At 43.3% G+C, this 19,735-nt stretch overlaps 1 protein-coding gene across 1 annotated transcript in view; it reads left to right on the top strand.

Moving 5' to 3' along the window:
* Positions 1 to 753: 753 nt before the first annotated feature.
* BAK1 (BCL2 antagonist/killer 1) overlaps positions 754 to 19,735 on the top strand; it is a 38,265-nt gene continuing 19,283 nt past the window's right edge. The window contains exons 1-2 of the mRNA XM_044444230.1: positions 754 to 916; positions 13,651 to 13,762. Coding sequence (XP_044300165.1) covers positions 13,684 to 13,762 — 79 coding nt within the window. The 5' untranslated portion in view covers positions 754 to 916; positions 13,651 to 13,683. The remainder of the gene's footprint in view (positions 917 to 13,650; positions 13,763 to 19,735) is intronic.

Here is a 19,735-nt window from a genome sequence, read left to right as displayed (position 1 = left end):
AGTGGAGGGGCTTTGGATGAGGAGGGAAGGTGGCTGTAACCAAGTGGACCCAGTCGCCTCCCTCCCCCCACCCCGGAATGTCCTCCTCAGCCGCTTTCTGAGGTAGTATCCGTGACCTCAGAGACACAGTCAAGATGCTTCTTTCATGCCATCTGTGGCATGAGAGGGCCATTCCAGCATGGAACCTCAGCTCCACGGTGTGAGCTTTCTGCCAACCTCAGAGTTCTTTTTCCAGCCTCAAATCTTGGAAGCCAAATGCTCCAATGGCCCTCTAGATGGTGTCTGGGGGCCATAAGATCATTCTACCCACATTTTAGAATGCTGAAGTGGCTCATGTACCCAAGATACCAAGTTAAAATAATAAGGAAAAACATCAAAGATATGATAGCAATAAAACAAGGCAGTACTGCAATTGTTTACAAACCTGGGAAAGTCTGTACATCTGTGGGGGGGGGCAGGGAGGGGAGGAATCTGATTTCAAGAGGCCACTGCAAACCTGCTGCCATTGCTGCTTCTCAAGATTCCACCACTGCCAAGGCCCGTTTTCATGCTATTACCTGGCAACATTGCATTAACCATGATATGATTTAAGTCATGTGTCTGCAAGTGTCACTAGCGTGGAAGCAGCTGACAAAGCTCTCACCAATACTTCCCAACCAACACGTGCAGAACCGGCCTCTGAGTAACTGAGCGGGTGGAGCTCTACGACAGGGTATGGGTAGCCGCTATATATAGCGAAACCGTTAGAGGGAGCTGATAGCAACCCTACCGCTTTCTTCGGCTTCGCATCTATGGTTTTGCCGGCTGACTTCATCCTTCCTTTCATATTTTCAGTCTTCTGCCTCGCGCCTTCTAGCACAAAAGGAAACAGAGAAGAAGCAGGAAGGAAGCCTGGTGGCCGCCGGAGCGTTGAAAGGTAAAGGGAGCTCGGTCGCATGCATTCCTTTCTCAAGGGCATTAGAAAAAAGTTGCTTTTACAAAAGGGTGAGTGAAACCCTCTCTGGTTAAGGGGCATCGGTGATGTAGAAGGGGTTGGAGAAGCCCTGCCGCGGAGAACGGGTTGGAGCATTTGCTGGGAATGCGAGGCGTTCGCTAGTCTCGATCCACTGGGGCGTTGCATGGAAGGATTTAGAATCCCGCCGGGCTAGGAGAGAATTGCGATGCCAACACGGGCATCCTGACTTTGCTCAGGCCGGGCAGGGCCTCTCGCTCTGTCCTTGCATTCTGGATGCAGAACGGAGATGCTAGGGTGGTGGCGGCAGCAGCCTCCGACGCGAAAGCGATCGTGAGGCTGCTTGCGGGGCGGTGAATTGAGCGCAGGGTGCGTGACCTCTGCAAAGACACGCTCGGCAATGCCTCAAGACACGAAGCAGGAGATCTCGGCTGTGTGGAGGAGCTAGCACCAGCTCCCAACCAGGCAGCAGACGTGTCTAGACGTGCTCGGTGACTGGAGTTCATGGAAGGTCTTAATTGCCCCCCCCCCCCCGGATTCTCACTTCTTTTTGCATGCATGAAAACAATTCACAGTGGATTGTTGTATCTATCCTATGAATCTGAGCTGATCCCCACAGAGTAGCTCATGGGAGGGAATAAGCTGCTCTGGCAGTCTAGAGGATGTTCTAGGGGTTGTTGGTGCACCCCAGCCTGCGTGACCAAACCCATCATGGGCACCAGCGATCAGCTATGGAGCCTCATGACAAGAGCAGCACAAGGTCTTGTTAAATGGCTTCAGGGCAACCTCTATTTCCAGAAGTGGCAGAATGACTCCTCACTGTGATCAGAAGCTGTTCAGATCCCCCCCTCCCTTTAACCTATTCTTCTCCTTGAGATTGCCAGAGCCAGTTTTCAGGCTGGCTTTTATGCTCTCCATTTTTTGACAGCTATGCAAGATTTGACAGATTTAGCAACACCTGAATCTGTGTACCTGCACACACTAAAATGGAGTGGGATTGTCAGGACAGTGGGTGGTTTGGGATTGGGACATATAACTGCGAATGTTCTGGTCAACCTCCCCCCTTCCTCTGCCAACAACCCCCTTTAAAAGGATCCAGAATGTTGACAGCTAGCTGTCAAAGCTTCTTTGCCCCAGAAGAGGGATGAAAAGCATTTTTGCACTTTGCTAACTACCTAGAGTTTAGGGGAAAGTGTAAACTGTGCACTACCATGAAGACTGTTAGAATGAAAAAAATAAAAAAAGGTTCAGGATCTTTTCAAGTCACTTTGGGAAATGTCAAGGTGGCTACCCCACATACACATTGCCTTAGCCAAGGTTTCAAAGTTGTATGTTCATGTAACTGCAAACCTCTGCAGTTCCAGAACCACGACTCATTTAAATTATAACAATACAAACTAAGTCTCACAATATTTGTACAAAATAATAATGCTAATAGGCTCTAAAGAGAGTGATAGCCCTCCTTGAAGAGGACAGTGGCTGTCAGAACAGGGCATCTTTGTGGGGGGAAAGTTAAACTGCAAAGAAAGAAGAAGGAAGGAGAAAAAAGAAACCCACTGGGGAGCCAAAAATATCTCTAGCTTATAGCAGGGAGGGAGACTTGGACCTGTCACAGTGTCTCCTGAAATACAACCCTGAAGACCTGGGGTGGGGGGGGGGGGGCAAAGGGAGCAAAGAACCCATGGTGAGTCCAGTCATCTGTCAGGCATGGCATGGGACATTCACAGAGCAAACAATCACAGCAACTCCTGCTGGTCATGTTGTCTGAACCTGCCCACTGTGCTAATTTCTTGGAGCAGTGAGGGGGTGGCAGGATAATATAGAGGTGGTATCACTTCATTTTTTGAAGGGAGTATATCTGGTGAGGTTTCCTCCTGAAGGAAACATCTATTCCCTAGCCTTTCCCAGCTTGCTGCCTTTCAGTTGTTGCACTGCAATTCCAGTGATACCTGGGGAAATTGTTTTAGGGATCAGATATGATTTTCCATGCCCCAAGAACATGAAATGCTACAAATTACTGAACTCCTGTGTACAGGGTCAGCAATTCTACTTAGCAGAGATTTGAAAGTGGCTAATGTAAGATCTTGTGGGGTGCCTCAGCTGCTCCGTTGTCGTTGGCATAACCTACCAAGTACCCTTGTAGAATCAAAGATGTAACACCTGCAGTTTGAGGATGAAATAATCTCAGATTACTAGAACTCTGTCTGCTCTGATTTATCAAGGTTTCTAGCAACTTCATAAATCATTAGTGTTATTATTATTGATGATGATGATGATGGATTAATATTTATTGTTCATGTAGTGCCATTAGTATGCCTGGTGCTTTAAAGTAAAAGATGGCAGGTCACTGTCCTGAGAAACTTGCAGTTCAAAATTCTCTATAGGGGAAGTAGGAATTAGAAGGGGGCAGAAGCAAGCAGAGATCCAGTGTGGTGCAGTGGTTAAGAACATGGGACTGGGACTCGGGTGATCTGGGTTCTAGTCCCCACTCAGCCATGGAGCCAAATGGGTGACTTTGGGCCAGTCACAGACTCTCAGACCAGCCCGACCTACCTGACAGGATGGTTGTTGTGGGAATAAAATTGGCAGCAACAGGAGGAGAATGATGTAAGCTGCTTTGAGTGTATTATAAAAAAGCATGCTAGAAATCAAGAGAAAGAGCACAAGTGCAATGTAATGGTTAGGGGCTGGACTCAGGAGAAACAGGTTCTAGTCCCCATCTGGCCATGAAGCTTCCTGGGTGATTTTGGGCCATTCACTGATTCTCAGCCTAACCTACTTCACAGGGTTGTTGTGATGATAGAATGGAGAGGAGGACTATGTAAGCCACCTTTTATTCCCTTTCAGAGGACAAAAGGTGGGATTTAACTATAATAAACATGCTATTTTCGGTTGCAGGGGCTTGGACTAGTTACAGTAGGGCATGCACTAAAGGCTTCCAGGGTAAGGCAGGTTCAGAAGAGGACCTTGAAAGAATTAAGAGAGGTGGCATCTGCAAGTGTTCTGGAAGGTAGTTCCATGGAAGAGGGTGGGCATGGGAAAGAGGCCTGAACCTTTGCAGGAGCGGGGGACCTTCAGATGGTAGGTGGTGGTACAGCTAGAGGAATAAAGATTCTAGGCAGGAATGTACTAGGAAATCAGGATTTATGGGTACAGAGCTAAGGCATGCACCTGAATATCATCATTCATTCAAATAGCAAGCTCATTCTTGAAGTGCCAGTCTTGATTGTTGCCAGAATAGCACTATCCACTCGAATGATTAGCAGGCTTACTCAAAATTTGCAGAGGTACGGAAGTACTTCAGAAAGAGAACCAAGGGGCTGGGAATCTCAAAATAGTGCGACAAGAACTGAATATGTTCAGTCTGCCTTGACAATCAAGAACAACAAATAACTGAAATGACGTATCCTGGAAAAAGCCAACAAGAACATTCCATGCTGCAATGTTTTCTTGCAGGTCCTGCCTATTGAATAATAGACACCTACCAACTCTGTTTTTACAACTATGCCTGCAAATTAGGATCCCCCTTCCATGATGGATTTACAATGAAAGAGTCAGAAACTCCATATTTTAACCTCTAATCAATCTGATTAGGAGTAGCAAATGTGTATAAAGTTTGTAGGGATCCTACTTCTTGTTTATGTAGCCTCTTCCACTACAGTACTAGGTTTATTTTATTCCCCAGATCTGCTCCTAACTTCCGCATTGTTGTTTTTTTAATGGACTTTCTTTTTTGGAAGAAAGGCCTTGGGTAAGATTTTGAGGAATAGAATATTCCTGAAACCCTTAAGGAGTTTAGATCCAGCAGGAAGTGAGAGGAGTTCGCAAAACTTGTTCCCTATACAATGTGTATTGTGAGAGCTAGAAACAGCAGTGAGGCAAAGGTCTATTTTATAGCCGGCACTGAGCAGAGAAGGTGACAACACTCTGGTTGAGGAAGATAAACAGGTTGGCTGCCTCTCTAGCACTGATGCTTGTTCCACAATCTTGGTACTGCTTTCCGTTCTTTTTTAGTTCTGTATCTCCTCCCAACAACCCAGCACACATGGAGCAAAGATCAGTGGAGTGTACTAGATTAACCTTTTCCTAGGTGGTTGATACTAACTTTGAAGCAGTATCTGTTAGGCTTGTCTCCAGTTTGATTTGTGCCAGGCTTCTTTTTTTAATAATACATATTTTGAGTTTTTTAAATACAACATGCAGTGATTAAAAAGAGGAGGGGCAAGAGCAGCTGTTGATGGAGGTAATGAGAAGTTAGAATCACTGGAGAGCCAGTGTGGTGTAGTGCTTAAGAGTGTGGATCTGGGATTCAGGTGACCTTGGTTCTAGTCCCTGCTTGGCCATGGAGCCAAAAGGGTAACTTTGCGCCAGTTACTCTTAGCCCAACCTACCTCACAGGTTGTTGTTGTGGGGATAAGATTGAGAGCAGAAGAAGAATGATGTAAACTGCTTGGAGTTCATAAGAAAAATTGGGCCATAAATATAATAATAAATAAATCACTTCTGTGGGCTACTGATGGGGTCCTGGTCATGACCCCTCAAAGCTTGCAGCCTTTCCTTAGAAGGATATTGTGATGTAATTATAAGGATATCAGTTGTTGTAAATAACTCAATAAATAGGAAAGGACCTCGGGGCTTTATGACCAATGGTACGCACTGCTCACTCTCTGTCATCATACATATAGTTACAGCCCTGTGGTCCTTGTTAAAGATTCCAAGGGTATGAAATGGGCTTCCACGGGAGGTAGTTGAGGCTCCATTGGTGAGGGTGTTCAAAGGCAGGCTAGACATGCACATGGTGGGCATGTCGTGAGCGGAGCCGGCTGGAGCCGGGGGTCAGACTAGATGGCCCGGGAGTCCCCTTCTGACTTGCTCTGTTTCTATGTTTCTATCTGCAACACAGCCTTCCCCAACCAGGAATTCTCCAAATTTCTTAGATGACATCTCTCATCAACATTGGCCACCATAGCCATTACTGGCTAGGAATGATGGGAATCATAGTACAAGACATCAGGTTGACAAAATATCCAGCACTTTCTACTTCCCTGCTTGCAACCATTAAGACATATCTTGAATAAGTATTCATTGAAGGAGCAGGGGAAAGCCATCTTTTTACCACCCTTAGGGCTGGCATTCTTTTGATGTTACTGCTGAACTGACACATCTAAGTGCCTTAACCAAGTGCCCACTGACTGGATTTGCATGATTCATTTTTCAGTAAAGCACCACCCTGATAATCCATGTCTTGTTCCAGGATTCGGTCCATGATGGGTTGCTGTGTCCAACAGACCCGGGAGAACAATTTCATTGTGAGTGGCAGGGATTGGCTAGGAAGCTCTTGGCAAAGGCAGGAGAAAGAAAATACCCTGGCATTCTTTACGGTCTCACCCTTTCCACCACCAGTGATCACTCTTCCACTGATGCCCAAATGGCACTTTGGGTTATTGTCACTGGTTTGTAGTCCTTTTGTTTTTGACCTCAGAAGACTAGACAAATGTGTTTCTAATTTTTAAGTTGTGATTATTATTGTTGGCCTGGCTCAAAGTGCACTCTTACAGCTGTCCAGTATGTGTAGTCTTGCCTGCTTAATTTTCTTGTCTGTTTCAGTTGTCAAAGAGAGTAGGGCAGTGGAGTAAGTAACACCCATGAACGCTGAAAGGCTGAGACTGCAAACAGCCTAACTTGCCTAGCTGCCCAATCCACCAAGTTGTCTATTGGTGAAAGGGAACTGGTAAAACAGAAAAGGCAACCAAAGCAAGTGACTCAAAGGGGAGGGGAGACACAGTATCACCCACCTAGCAATGTAATCCTCTTGATGTTACGAGGTAATGTTGAGCTGACACTTCTAAGTGCCTTTCAACTCTGGAATCCTTCCCGGAGTCCCCATCTATTTCAGGAAGGGATGATATTCTCTCCCACCCACGCTTTGGGTGCATCTATTTTCTCTGCTTTTTTCTCTTTACCAGTGCTTTTCATTCAACAGCTAAGCATTTTGTCCCTCGCAACTATGCACAAACCAGCCTAAGTGCTGTATTGTTTTGTCAGTTTTCATGCATGTTACCTCCTCCACTTCCTGCTCATTTTGACTGCTGAAATAGAAAAAGAAATTGACCACACAAGATTACTTATATTGGTTAGCAGGAAGAGCAACTTGCTCATTTGCAAAAGAATTGTCATCGTCACCATCATTATGATGAACACAGATGCTCCATTTTGTGAGTCCAAAAAACAAAGGAAAGTAAAACCAACTAATTGCACTCTTTAGGGTAAATTGGTGGTAAATGAAAGGGTGTAGCAAGTGGACTGAGAGTGGGGAGCAGGAGACAAGATGGGTTCTGCCTTACAAGATACAAGGATACCCACTGAAGGGCCAACGGGGAGAACAAGTCATGGTGAGCCAGTCATCTGGCCAGGGCGCAGCAGATTATTCCGGAAACACACCAGAGTATGGCGTTCAATCACAGGGTGTTGTAGCATATCATGCAAGAGCAGCTGTTGTGCTTTTTGACAGAATGTTAAGGCATGACTAATCCATGAAATGATCTTAAGTATAAAGCAAATAAGGGCAATTGTAATTACACAAATTTGATTAGTTCTCGTTCGGAACATTTTTGCCCTTGCATGAAATTTCTGAACCCTTGAAATGTGCTGTATAATTATGATGATATTGTTATTCAGAATGATTTACAGTCAGGCTGTAGATGGTGTGGAGACATGTCCTCTTGTACTGTGTAAAGTGCTCTTGGCGGTATACGATATAATGGTACTAGATCAATGCTTCTGATGGGAGACCCTGTTAAGTCTTAATTTTGAAAGAGCACATCAGATTTTGTAGCGTAGAGGAAAAGAGATGCGTGTCGGCAGAATTAACCAACCAATTATAGTCCATTATAGTGCTGAATATTAGGCATATGAAAGATCTCCTTGCCAACAACAGTTGCAACAGAGAGGTGAAGCTAGAATAGTGTTGGATGCATTCAACTGCAAGTTCAAAGCTAATCCCATGGGAAGGGATTCACATAACATGTGAACGTTTGTCATACTGAAATTAATGCATGTAGGATGCTGTTCAGCGTTTCTGTTTGCTCTTCCCAGTGTTTAGTCTGATTTTCTATTTTCTTCTCAGTATGTCTTCTGCAGATTCATGCATATCAGAGGGACTGGTAATTAATATAATTCTATTTCATGGTTTATTTATTGCTATTTCAACTTTGCAATTTAGCTTGATGGGGGAGAAAGTGCTACTCACAAGACCAGTGTTTATTGCACAATAGTTTTGTGCAATGGCAGAACTGTATCAAATGGACATCAGAGAAGAAATTATTTTGATACTTGATTTTGATTAATGTATTAACTATTTCAATAATTACATTACTCATTAGAGGGGGAAAGCCCCTTAATAGAGGCATGCTTTATCAACAGGGTACTGCTTTAGCAGGGTGTATGAATTGCATGAAGATGTGACATGGAAACTAACCAAGCCATGCAAAAATCAAAGTCCGTTATGTTTCCTGCAGTTCTCCTACTTGCCATGTCATTGTTACAGCAAATTGGCATGGCATGGTTTCATCCATTCATCTCCATCTGGTAACTCCCCGTTTTCTTCTACAGATTGCTTGTTTGGTAATAAGGTCAAGCTGACAGGTCTGTAAGTCACTATTATGTTCACTTTAACCCCATATTTGTGTGCAGTCACATAAACAGACATTCAAAGGAGTATACATTGGGAAATTCAGTTTTATTTTTTTCTGTACTTGTGAGAGCTTCATGGCAACTGAGCAGAAGCAGAAAGCAGCCAGCAGCCTTTCCTGGCACAAAGTTTCAGTAATAGGGAATTCCCCATCTCTTGAACTTCTGCCTGTTGCTTAGTTGATCAGGCCACCTCAGTTTATTTGTCCCAGGGATCAGGGTGCCACCCTTGACCTGGCTTGGTGAGGGTCTCTGTACTATGTTATAATTGCATGATAGATGGAAATCCAACAGGTCAAGCATCTCTTATTTATTTATTTGATTGATTGATTAAAAGTGTTTCTAACCAGTCCACCACTAGCGCCTTGGGATGGCTTACAATAAACACTGAATGGCATCTGATAATTGTATTTCTTTTATCATTTTTCTATACCACTCAAGAGCTGAAGCCCTCTGGACAATTTGCAAAGATTAAAACCTGAAAAATACATTATGAAATGTATCTCACTCTGGTGGAGAATTTGTTCCTGCTGAGTTACTACTGGCCATCCACAGGAACCCTGCCAAAGGTAGAAATCCCCTGTTGCCAACCTAACATTGCTGGTAAAACTACTTGTGATTTTGCCCAAACCACTTATCCTAGCTTCTAACTAATCAAAAGTGTGTGCCTCTGGCATTTTGAACATCAGCTGGTTCAATGCAAGGTAACACTTCCTTATTCTGTGGGTTTTTTAAACCACTACTGACAATTGGAGGTTTGTTGGAATGAAGTTCCACTTCTCCAGTTGTTGTGCAAATGGTCACAGTTAATAATTGTGTGTGCTGTTTCCCCTGATAGGTATCAATAATGAAGCTTGATATCTGCATAGGAGAAATGGTTTATCTTTCATAAACTCAGTTTATCTTGGCACTTTTAGAGTTAGAGTTAAGCCGAATAGAGGCAAACGCAAGCTGCAGTTAGTGCCTGTCATTCTAGGCAGAACTAAAACTAATCCAAGTGTTTGGGACCACTGCTAAGGAATTGCTGATTTTTTTCACCTTCCTCCTCATCCTCCACATTTACAAAACTTAACGGCATCTGTTGAAATAGATGTTTTACCTATTACTTGGGCATGCTCCTTAGCATGTCTTAAGTCACCTACTTCAGAGTATTTTCAAAGACACCAGATTCAGGCTCATACACTCAGGCTGTTTGAAGTCGGGTGTGTCAAACCAAGCTCAAGACAACCAAATGTTCATGTACAAGTTCTTCATAAAATAGGCATTATTGATCACCCCAGTTTTATTTGGTTATAAGCTCCTTCACACAAGCTGAAATGTTGTAAGTGGAAGTTATCTGAAGATTATTTCATCCCATATGTACCTACCTGGACCCTGAGGTCATCTTTGGGAGTCCCTCTCTGGGATCCCTTTCCAAAGGAAGTGGGGCAGGTAGCTACCAGAAGAAAGGCCTTTTTGGTTGTGGAAAGAGCTTCCCAAAGAAGTGTGCCTGGCACCTACTTTGTATTCTTTTTGGCACTAGATTCTCCAAGCATTTTAGCAGGGAGAAGACTTTATTCTCCCAGCATTTTAGCAGGTCAACTTTAAACTTCATGTTTTAATATTGCATTTTATTCTGTACTGCTGCTGTGTGTCTATGTTGATTCAGTTGCAATTGTTATGTGTGTTTGTCTATGCATTGTGCATTTTAAAGGTCGTTATCTTTTCTTAACCACCCAAAAAGCTTCAACTACTGGACAATATAAAATGTAATAAATAAGTTACATCTTTGTAGCAAATGGCATGCTTCTATTGCATTAAATGCCTATGTTGCTGGACATGGCAAGAATCCCCATTGTCAGGGGTAGCATCCAGGTGGGACTCATGCAGTTTCCTCCACCAAAAAGGCTTCTATGAATGTATGTATGAATCTTTGCTCTGCTGATTATTGTAATTTTGATTGTTAAATCCATACATTCTTCAAAGGAGTCCAGGGTGGGTTACATGGTTCTCTTCTAATTTTATTCTCACTACAACCCTGTAAAATTGGTTAAAGCTGCAATGACTGGCTGAAGTTACCCAACAAGTTTTATGGCTGCATGAACATTTGAAGCCAAATCTCACCAGTGTCAGTACAATGATCTGTAGTTTTCCCCAGCCTGGTGTCTCCTAGAAGTATTTGACCACATTGGCTGTGAGTTGATGGGAGTTGCACTTTCTCTCCTGTGCCTTGAACATCTCATTTACTAATTTCTATATATTGTGTCGCTGTTAAAGGAGCAGGCCTGCCTGTTTGTTTTTCCCTGTTGAGTTTGCAACCATAAGCAGCCCTAAGGTAAGACAACCAAAGTTTAATCATGTTCATTACAGCAGTTTTGTCTTGCTTATTGAGCAGTGGCATCTGCTGTATCCTAAATATGATGCAGAAATACTCACAAGAATGCCCATTCATACATCCATACATCATACATCCATGTTACAAACTGGACTCAGAAACCAAGAATGACCTTTCTCAGGCTACTCAGTACCCAGCAGGGATTGCTGAGTGCTATTATAATAGTAACAATTCTATAGTAATAACAGTAATGATATAATAATGACACCACGTTCAGTGCTTTTCTTATAATAATTTTGGTACTTCTTATATATCAACCCTGTGGAATAGGTCTATATGATTTGCAAAGGCAGACTCTAAGTCTAGTACTTTCAGGACTAAGCCGTGTGATATCAGATTCTAATCAAGTGATATGATGCTTAAAAATTACATAACTGCACATTATTCCAAACCAATACATATAATAAAGAAACCAGAAATGCAGATTACTTTACATAAATTCTCTCCAAATGATACCTGCCTTCTAAATACTGCTAGTAACTTCAGCATTTGACATTTGACGTTCTACTCTTCTACAATCCTCTGAAAACTCAATACTGAACACTCAGTTGTCAAGGAGCACAAGTTCAAATCTTGAGTCTACCATGGACTCACTGGCCAAGCACCTTGCTGGGTTCAAATAACATGGGAATCATGGGCCACAAGGGTAAGTCAGGCAAACTGAACACTGGGAGAACAGCATGCAAGGAATAGGGAATAAGAATCCTGAACCTTTTCCTATTCCTTGCAAGTGTTGATGAACAGCAGGATGCTGGGGCAGATTCTCTTCTGCCTTCATGGACCATCCCTTACATATCTCTGTTCCTCACCCCCCTCCCTGAGATTTCACTAAATGAACTGGTTTGGGGGTTTTTGGCCAGGCTAGCAACAGAGCTTCAGAGAGCTGGTATCATGGCTCCTACAGGCTCCTTCCCTCTGCATCCACTAAAACATCCCCCCTTTCCCCTCCATGAAGTCCCCCCTCCTACACTGGCATGGGAGTGGGGGCAGAATCCCCAGTATGCTTTGACCCTCTCAGACAATGCCTGTTGGCCATAGGATTGCTCCTATGGAAACAGTTTCTTGATATTGTACAGAAAATCAAGATAAATCCTGGTAGAAAAGGTTGCTTATACATGTTATAAAATCAGACCTGCACCCCTTTCTCAGAAAGCAGCAGAATTCCAAGCCAGGTTCCTGTTTAGTATTGCTGTTCCTTTAAGAAGATGGAATACTTAGGTGGACTGAGAAGCTGCTGTTGGGGTGTTCCCATCAGTGGGTTATTCCCATCAGCTGTAGATGAGACAAAGATAATCATTTGTTTCTGAATGGACCCATTTAATCATCTAGTTCCACAGAGGAAAGTGTCCGCACAGTGTGGTTGTCAAACCAGTTTTCTGGAATGGTTCCTCCATCAGACACATTTTCATGTTTAAGCAGACACAGGCTGATCCAAAGTAGCAGGAGTTCACTGAATTGACTTGTCAAAAAGGCTCAATCGGGGAAATTTTCTGTTCTATTGTCACAGGCATTTTTGATCGGTTTAGACTTGAGCGTTGTTTTGTGTAGGAAGATATCAAGATGCTATTATGTTAACATTTTCTGGAACCCTAATATTCTGTTTGTGACTGGAAAGTTATAAAAATGTCTGTACGTGGGCTGTGATTTTGTAGTTGGCAGTGGAAACTGCTATCCAGTAGCATGCCGTCATAGGTAACTGCAGGGGGCCTGGGCGATCTCACTAGTAAAACCACTAGGGTTCAAGGCGACTCAGTCTTCCCTGCAGGTCCGAGTACTCATTCTCGCCATTGGTAAAGAGACTCTTACAATATCTTTTTATTATGTTTTTCTCTTGAAAGTATAATGTCCTCATGCTATATTGTATGAACTTTTTTCTTCACCTCTGTAAAAATCTCATGTAGGCTTTTAAAAAATGAACACATTATTACCCCGAAAAGCGGTGTTGGTTTCACTACAAATCCGTGGTTCTTGATTTGCTTTTCAAAGGTCTTGTTGCTGTATACTTTGTGGATCTATCTTAATTTTATGAAATAACAAAATGGAGGGGTTTAAGAGTTACTCAGAGACAGGGAACTATGATAGAAGCCTTTTAAGCTTGTCTTAATCGAGCCAACTGTGCCAGCAAACTCTCTATTAACAGTCATACTGAACCTTTACAAAGGGAAATGGCATTTAGCGATTATGGTCAAATCTTGTAAAACTGCTATTTGCTGCATAAGCAAAATCATCCGGACTCGCAGTGTTTGCGTGTTTGAAACACAGACCGAGCGAGCGAGCGCTGTTGGTGGGGTGGGGAGCGGAGAGATGGAGAATGTATTCGAAGTCCTTGAGAATTATTTCCATAACAGTGTTGCCGAAAGTTAAGAGGTTAAGGAACGAGACAGAGGCGGACCCTCAATCCAGTCCTCTGAGGCCAAGTCTTCGAATTCAGTGCTAATTTGAAGGGCTTACCGTGAGTGGGAGGGGGGAACGCAAGAGTCAGATTACGCAGAGGTGGAGCTACGAGCCTTCTTAAGGGAAGAGGAAGTGCTGAAGTTGCTCCGAGGGGAAAGCGTTGCAAGGCTCGCAGTTAGGTACCAGCACTCGGATCTCATACTTACACAGCCTGGCTTGCCGGTCTCTCCACCATTTGCAGGTTAACGCTGCTCTGCCCAGCCTCCGCTCAAGCATGGCCTCGAACGATGGCAGCGAGAACCCGGACTGGAGAAGGACGGATCGGCGCGGATCATACCTGGAAAGAGCAGCAGGTAAAATCTGGACTTTCTGGCTTGCTTTGCGATCAAGATTATGAATGAAACTTGCCCACCTGCCCAAGCTGCTCATATCGACAGCTTTTATTAATGGGCCGTTTAGGGCGGGTTTATTGAATGACCTTGGCTGTACTTGGGGATGAGCCCCATTGGACCCCGTGACATATAAACCCTGAGTAGATATGTATGGGATTGTGATCTTAATTGGCCTGTTTTTCTGTTCCTCTTGAACTCCTTGGATATATGATTAAGGAAAAAAGAGTTTGCTTAAGCGGAATGAATTCACTTAAAGGTAGAGAACTACTAGCCCCAGGATTTGGGGCTTATTTGAAACTGTTTATTATCTGTGGCATTCATGTATACATTTTATATTTTCACTGTTTCTTTGGATCAATCAGTTTTGTTTGCTGGTAGGATCAATCTTCAGGTTTTTATTGTTGCTTGTTATACTTTGTTGGTTTAATTCAGTGTGCACTGCTGTGGGATCCTTTGTAGAAGGGTGATTTATCTGTGTTTAAAATAAACATTTCCATGAGGGGGCTTTGGGGAAAGCCCATCCTCATCTGTAGAACTGCTCTGCATGCCTTTCTTTCCAGCAGCCCTTAAGAGAAAAGAGCAGAAAAGCCTGTTCCTGCTATACACATAATATCTGGAGCCTTTTAGGGCCCTGGACAGAGTCATCTGCCCAGTGTTTTCTTGGCCACACTAAATTTCTGCCTTGTAGTGGAGAACTTGAGGTTAAGGGAGGGTGACTTGCTCAAGGCCACTTGGGAGTTGGTAGCTAGGCTAGAGCATTTTGATAATTTTAGTCTCACTTTCTTGCATACCGGGTATTTTATAGTCTGTCATCTTTGCAGCAGCACTCCTGAACATGTCCATATTATACAGAAGCCAATGATGAGCCGGGGGTCAGATTAGATGGCCCGGGAGGCACTTTCTGACTCGCTCGCTTTGTTTCTATGTTTCTATGACTTTTCTTAGGCACCCCGTTCTTTGCAGGGACTGTTGAATAAAATCAGTGACAATTAATAATGATAGGAGATGATTTGACTCCATAAAGGAAGCCACAGCCTTGAGTTTAGAAGAGCTGGAGCAGGGCTGTCAAGGTTAGGACATCTTGAAGGGCTTTCATTCATGGGCCCGCTCAAGTCAGGGATGGCTTGACAGCGCATAAGAACAACCATGTTGAGTGCTTTCCTTAAGGCCTTACAACAAACCTGTAAGGTAGGCCAGTATGGAGGATAAGAAGTGCTGAACTTGTGCTAGGTTACCCAGGCCTAGGTTTTGAACCCGGAACTTCCAGCTCAAGCTTCTAATCCCTGGCTGGCTAAGTTGACCCTGTGCGAGTTGTCCATGTAGGCCTCCTCAGTTCTAAGAGAATGCTGTACATCCATTGTACCTACTGGAGCACAATGATTCTTGGCCCTGATCTGGATGGATATTGCATATTGGACTTGGGAGAAAAGTGCAGCTTAACAATGACTTGTGCACACTTGCGGCAGTGCTGGTGATGTTCATTTACTCTCTCCTGATCTTATGAGAGCGTGAGATGGCTCTTACTGGAACAGACCAAGGCCTGACTATTCTGAAATCCTGTATCACACAGAGGCTAGCCAGATTCCCCTGGGAAGCCCATCAGTTGGACACGAGGGCAATGGCTTTCTTCCACCATGGCTTCCCAGCAGCTCTGATTCAGAGGCAAATCTTGGTGTATAGCCTTCATGACTAGTAGACTTTTGTAACCCTGAGGTGCAGTCCTTTACACGCCTACTCAGATGTAAACCCCTGGTGCAGAAAAGCATTTTCTGTAACTGCATTCACAGTATATGGCAGGGGTGGCAAGACTTGCTCAACGGAAGAGCCGCATATGGTAAATGTCGTGTTGCGAGCTGCAAGTGGGTGCCCGTAGGTGGGGGCAGCAGGCAGCGAGTGGCAAGCAGGCCCCCATGGGTGCCCACAGCAAGTGGTGAGCCACAGAATGAACTCGAAGACCTACATGCAGCTCCCAAGTCTTGGTTGGACCACCCCAATATATAACTAACTCATTGAAATTTGCATATCCTATCCAACATATCAGCTCCCCAAAAATAAATTTGAAATTTGGGCAATATAATGAGACAATTTAATATAATTGAAATAACCAACATTAAACTTACTTAAAAAGGCTGGAAATGACCCACATCTTCCTCGGTTGTCATTCTGGAAGAACTTTTGCTCCTCTCTACAGCAGCCACTATAAAGCTTCAAGGATATCCTCATAGCTTCTGTATATGCATGTTAAAGAGGAAAAAAATATATACATGAAAGTGTCTTTCCTGTAGGTGATGGCAGTACAATTTCCTTGTTAAGTTTTTTTTTTTTTTAATTTACCTTTCCAGTTTTGACCAGGAGGCAGTAGTTACCAGCTCATGCAGAAAAGTTATTCTTCAGTGCAGCATCATGGGACCCCTGCTTCTCCCCAAGTTAAAGTCAGAATAATTTCCAGAAGGATAAGCTGAGATAAAACACAATGTTGTATGAGCTTTGAGTTCAAAATGCCATAGTTTTCATTAAGACTTACTCCTCGAAAAGTGTCTAGGACTACAGTCACGCAGCATAATTCTAACACATTTCCTGTGAGGTGGCCAGGTTAGTTTGTGACCAAAAAAGCAAACAAAAAATGGTATTTGGCACCTTAAAGACCAAGGATGCAATTCTATCATCCTTGATGCACATAAACCTCTGAACCCAGACACTTATGTGCATTTCATGCCAGGAACTAGGTGTGGCAGTAGCTGCCGCCACCCTGATTTGTATCTAGATTTCTGTTTTTGTATATCTAGATAAAATGACAGGGGGAGAGAGGGAAGGATGCTGGGATGCTAATAAGTGGAAGTGCTTGGTCCCAGCCCCCAGCACAGCACCATTTCTTTCCTCCAAGGCACATTTGTGTCCTTGCAGGGTTTGGCCTTCAAGTCCCAGCTCTAGGATCCTGTGATATTGGTGCTGGGACTCCAGGTAATCCTATGGGTGCCCAGAGAATCGTGGAGTAGTAGAGTTGGAAGGGGTCATTGGGTCCAACCCCTTACTCAGTGTAGGACTTCAAATTAAACCACCCCCCTCAGATGGCTGTCCAGTTGCATCCTGAATGCTTCTAGTGTAATGGTGTCCTAGGTAATTGGTTCTGTTGTTGTACTGATCTAATAGTAAGGATTTTTTTCCTGGTATCTAGCCAGAATCTGGCTTCCTGTAACTTGAGCCCATCATTCCCTGCCCAGCCTAAAATAGCATTTGCCATTTTTGCAGCCACGTCCAAAGGGACGCCAGAGGATTATGCGCCCTGACACGATTGTTATGGCATAAACATTTGTGGACTACAGTCCACTTCATCACATGCATAAAATGTTTCCCAGAGTATCGGGAACAGCTACAGTGCACATGGCTGGCAGGGTAGTGGAATTCTAAACAGTGGTTTTAGAAGGAAATGAAGGGAAGAAGGTACTGACAGTGGCAATTATGCCATTAACAGTGGGCATTCACAAAATAGAAAGGATTAAATCTGATTACACTGGGTAAACAATTAAAACATATTTATTCCAATTTAAGCCTCTGGAAATAGAATTGAAGCTCTTGACCAATTGCAAAGCAGCAATATCTTGCTCTAAGTTTTCTCTAAAGTTCCTTTGTTCCACACTGTCAATAGACAAGTCCTGAAAGGCTAAATTGTTTCAAATATTGCCAATTCTAACCAATCAAAATTGCTTCTTGAATTCATAGCTTTCTAGTGAATTCAAGATTATTTATTTCCATCTGGATGGGTGTATTTCTAGAAAAGGTGATTAGTATTTGAAATATTTATATAGTCTTCCAAAGCAGGCACTTGGAGCAAAAGGGCCGTTCATTTGCTAAAACTTACCTGAACTGTGAACCTTTATGACTTTTTCACCTGTTCCATTGTTGACTTGCAAATGAGTCATAGCACCTTTTGTCAATAACACCTTATTTGCATTTCTGCGGTGGGGGGATGTTTTTAGTATAATATACTTGTATCTCAGTAGTACTTGGCAGTTAACCTGGTTATGAAACTCTGATCATGTTTAGTGCTACATAAAAACAAGCACTAATCCTCTTTTCTAAGCTGAAGTCTGGAATATATAAAAATCCTCAGATCAGTCCTTACGTAGCATGCCATTTTCAAACTAGTGTGATTGTGTCTAAATAATGATTGCTGAAACAGCCTTGAAATACAGTTATTACTAAGAATACATAATCTATTCAATGCAAGTGTGTTTTGTATAAAAATATAGGGGAATGCCATGTGAGCATTCATTAAGTTATATAATCTCTGAATAAGAGAGGTGAAGACATATAGCATTCTGCAACCATTCTAACTTCTGTAATGTTAAGCTAGTTTAGGATGCCTGGGAGGTTTGCCAGAGGTATTATTTTTAGGCTGCAATCTTATGCACACTTACTTGAGAGTAAACCCTATTTAACTCAGTATAATTTAATTCTGAATGTTGTGCCTTAGCACTTGATTGTCCCGATTAATAACCTGCATCATGGAAAAGAAACTATTCGTTAGGACAGAATGTGGAGGAACAGAATGGTTTCCCACAGGCAAAGGCATCAAACAAGAATGTATTTTCTCTCCATATCCGTTCAGTCTGTACACAGGACATACTATAAAGAAAGCCAGATTAGAATTGTGGCAGAAAACACTTTAATAATTTAAGATACACAGATGATACCATTTTACTGGCAGGAAGCAGCAATGAATTGAAACAACTGTTGAAAGTGAAAGAAGAAAGTACAAAAAGCATGACTACAGCTGAATATCGAGAAAACAAAACTCATGACTACAGAAGCTACATAACGTGACAGCCTAAATGAAGAAATTGCAGTTGCGAAAGACATTTGGATATCTTGCCTTAGTCATCAGTTCAAACGGAGATGGCAGCCGAGAAGACGGAGACTTGGAAGGACCGTAATGATACAACTAGAAAAGATCAAGTGTGAGGATGTTTCACTGGAAAGCAAGGCCAAGGTCATCCACAGTACTGTATTTCCAATCACTATGTGTGAATGTGAAAGCTGGACAGTGAGGAAAGCTGACAGAACAAAAATTGATGCAGTTGAATCATGGTGCTGGAGGAAACTTTTGTGAATACCCTGGACTGACAGAGAAATGAACACGTGGATCCCAGATTGAATGAACCCAGAATTTGCCCCAGAAGCAAAAATGTCAAAACTGAAGCTGTCGTACATGAGTCCATGAGAAGGCAAGACTCACTAGAGGAGAAAGGCATGATAGGGGAAGCTGAAGGTGGAAGACCAAAATGAGGAAGATTGACTCCATGAAGGAAACTTCAGCCTTGAATATATAATTGCTGAGCAGGGCTGACTAGGATAGGCCATTTTGGAGGGTATGCATTTATAGTGTCACTGTAAGTCTGAGAGGGACCGCAGGTGGCGCAGTGGTTTAAACTGCTGTGCTGGTTGATTGAAAGGTCGCCAGTTCGAATCTGCACAACGGGGTGAGCTCCCGTACTCTGTCCCAGCTTCTGCCAACCTTGCAGTTCGAAAGCATGCAAATGCAAGTAGATAAAAAGGTACCACTTCGGTGGGCAGGTAACAGCGTTCTGTGCACTTCGGTGTTTAGTCATGCCGGCCACATGACCACGGAGACTGCCTGCGGACAAACGCTGGCTCCCTCGGCTAGGAAACGGAGATGAGCACCGCCCCCTAGAGTCAGGCATGACTGGACGTAACGTCAGGGGGAAACCTTTACCTTTACCTTTTATAAGTCTGAGACAGCTTGACGGCACATAACAGCAATAACAGATGTGCATAGGATTACACTGTAAATGAACAAAATGGGATCCTTTTGGGGCCTTTGGCCACTTGCCTTTCACTTCACTGCTCTTACGTAAGTGGCCTTTTAAAAAGCATTGTAGCAGGGTTTATTTCTGTAGCAATTCAGTGCACATA

This window comes from Varanus komodoensis, unplaced genomic scaffold, assembly GCF_004798865.1.
Source record: "Varanus komodoensis strain SLA01 unplaced genomic scaffold, ASM479886v1 scaffold1, whole genome shotgun sequence".
Taxonomy (NCBI): domain Eukaryota; kingdom Metazoa; phylum Chordata; class Lepidosauria; order Squamata; family Varanidae; genus Varanus; species Varanus komodoensis.
The sequence above is the reverse complement of the archived record's forward strand: the minus strand, read 5'-3'. Positions and strand labels throughout refer to the sequence as shown.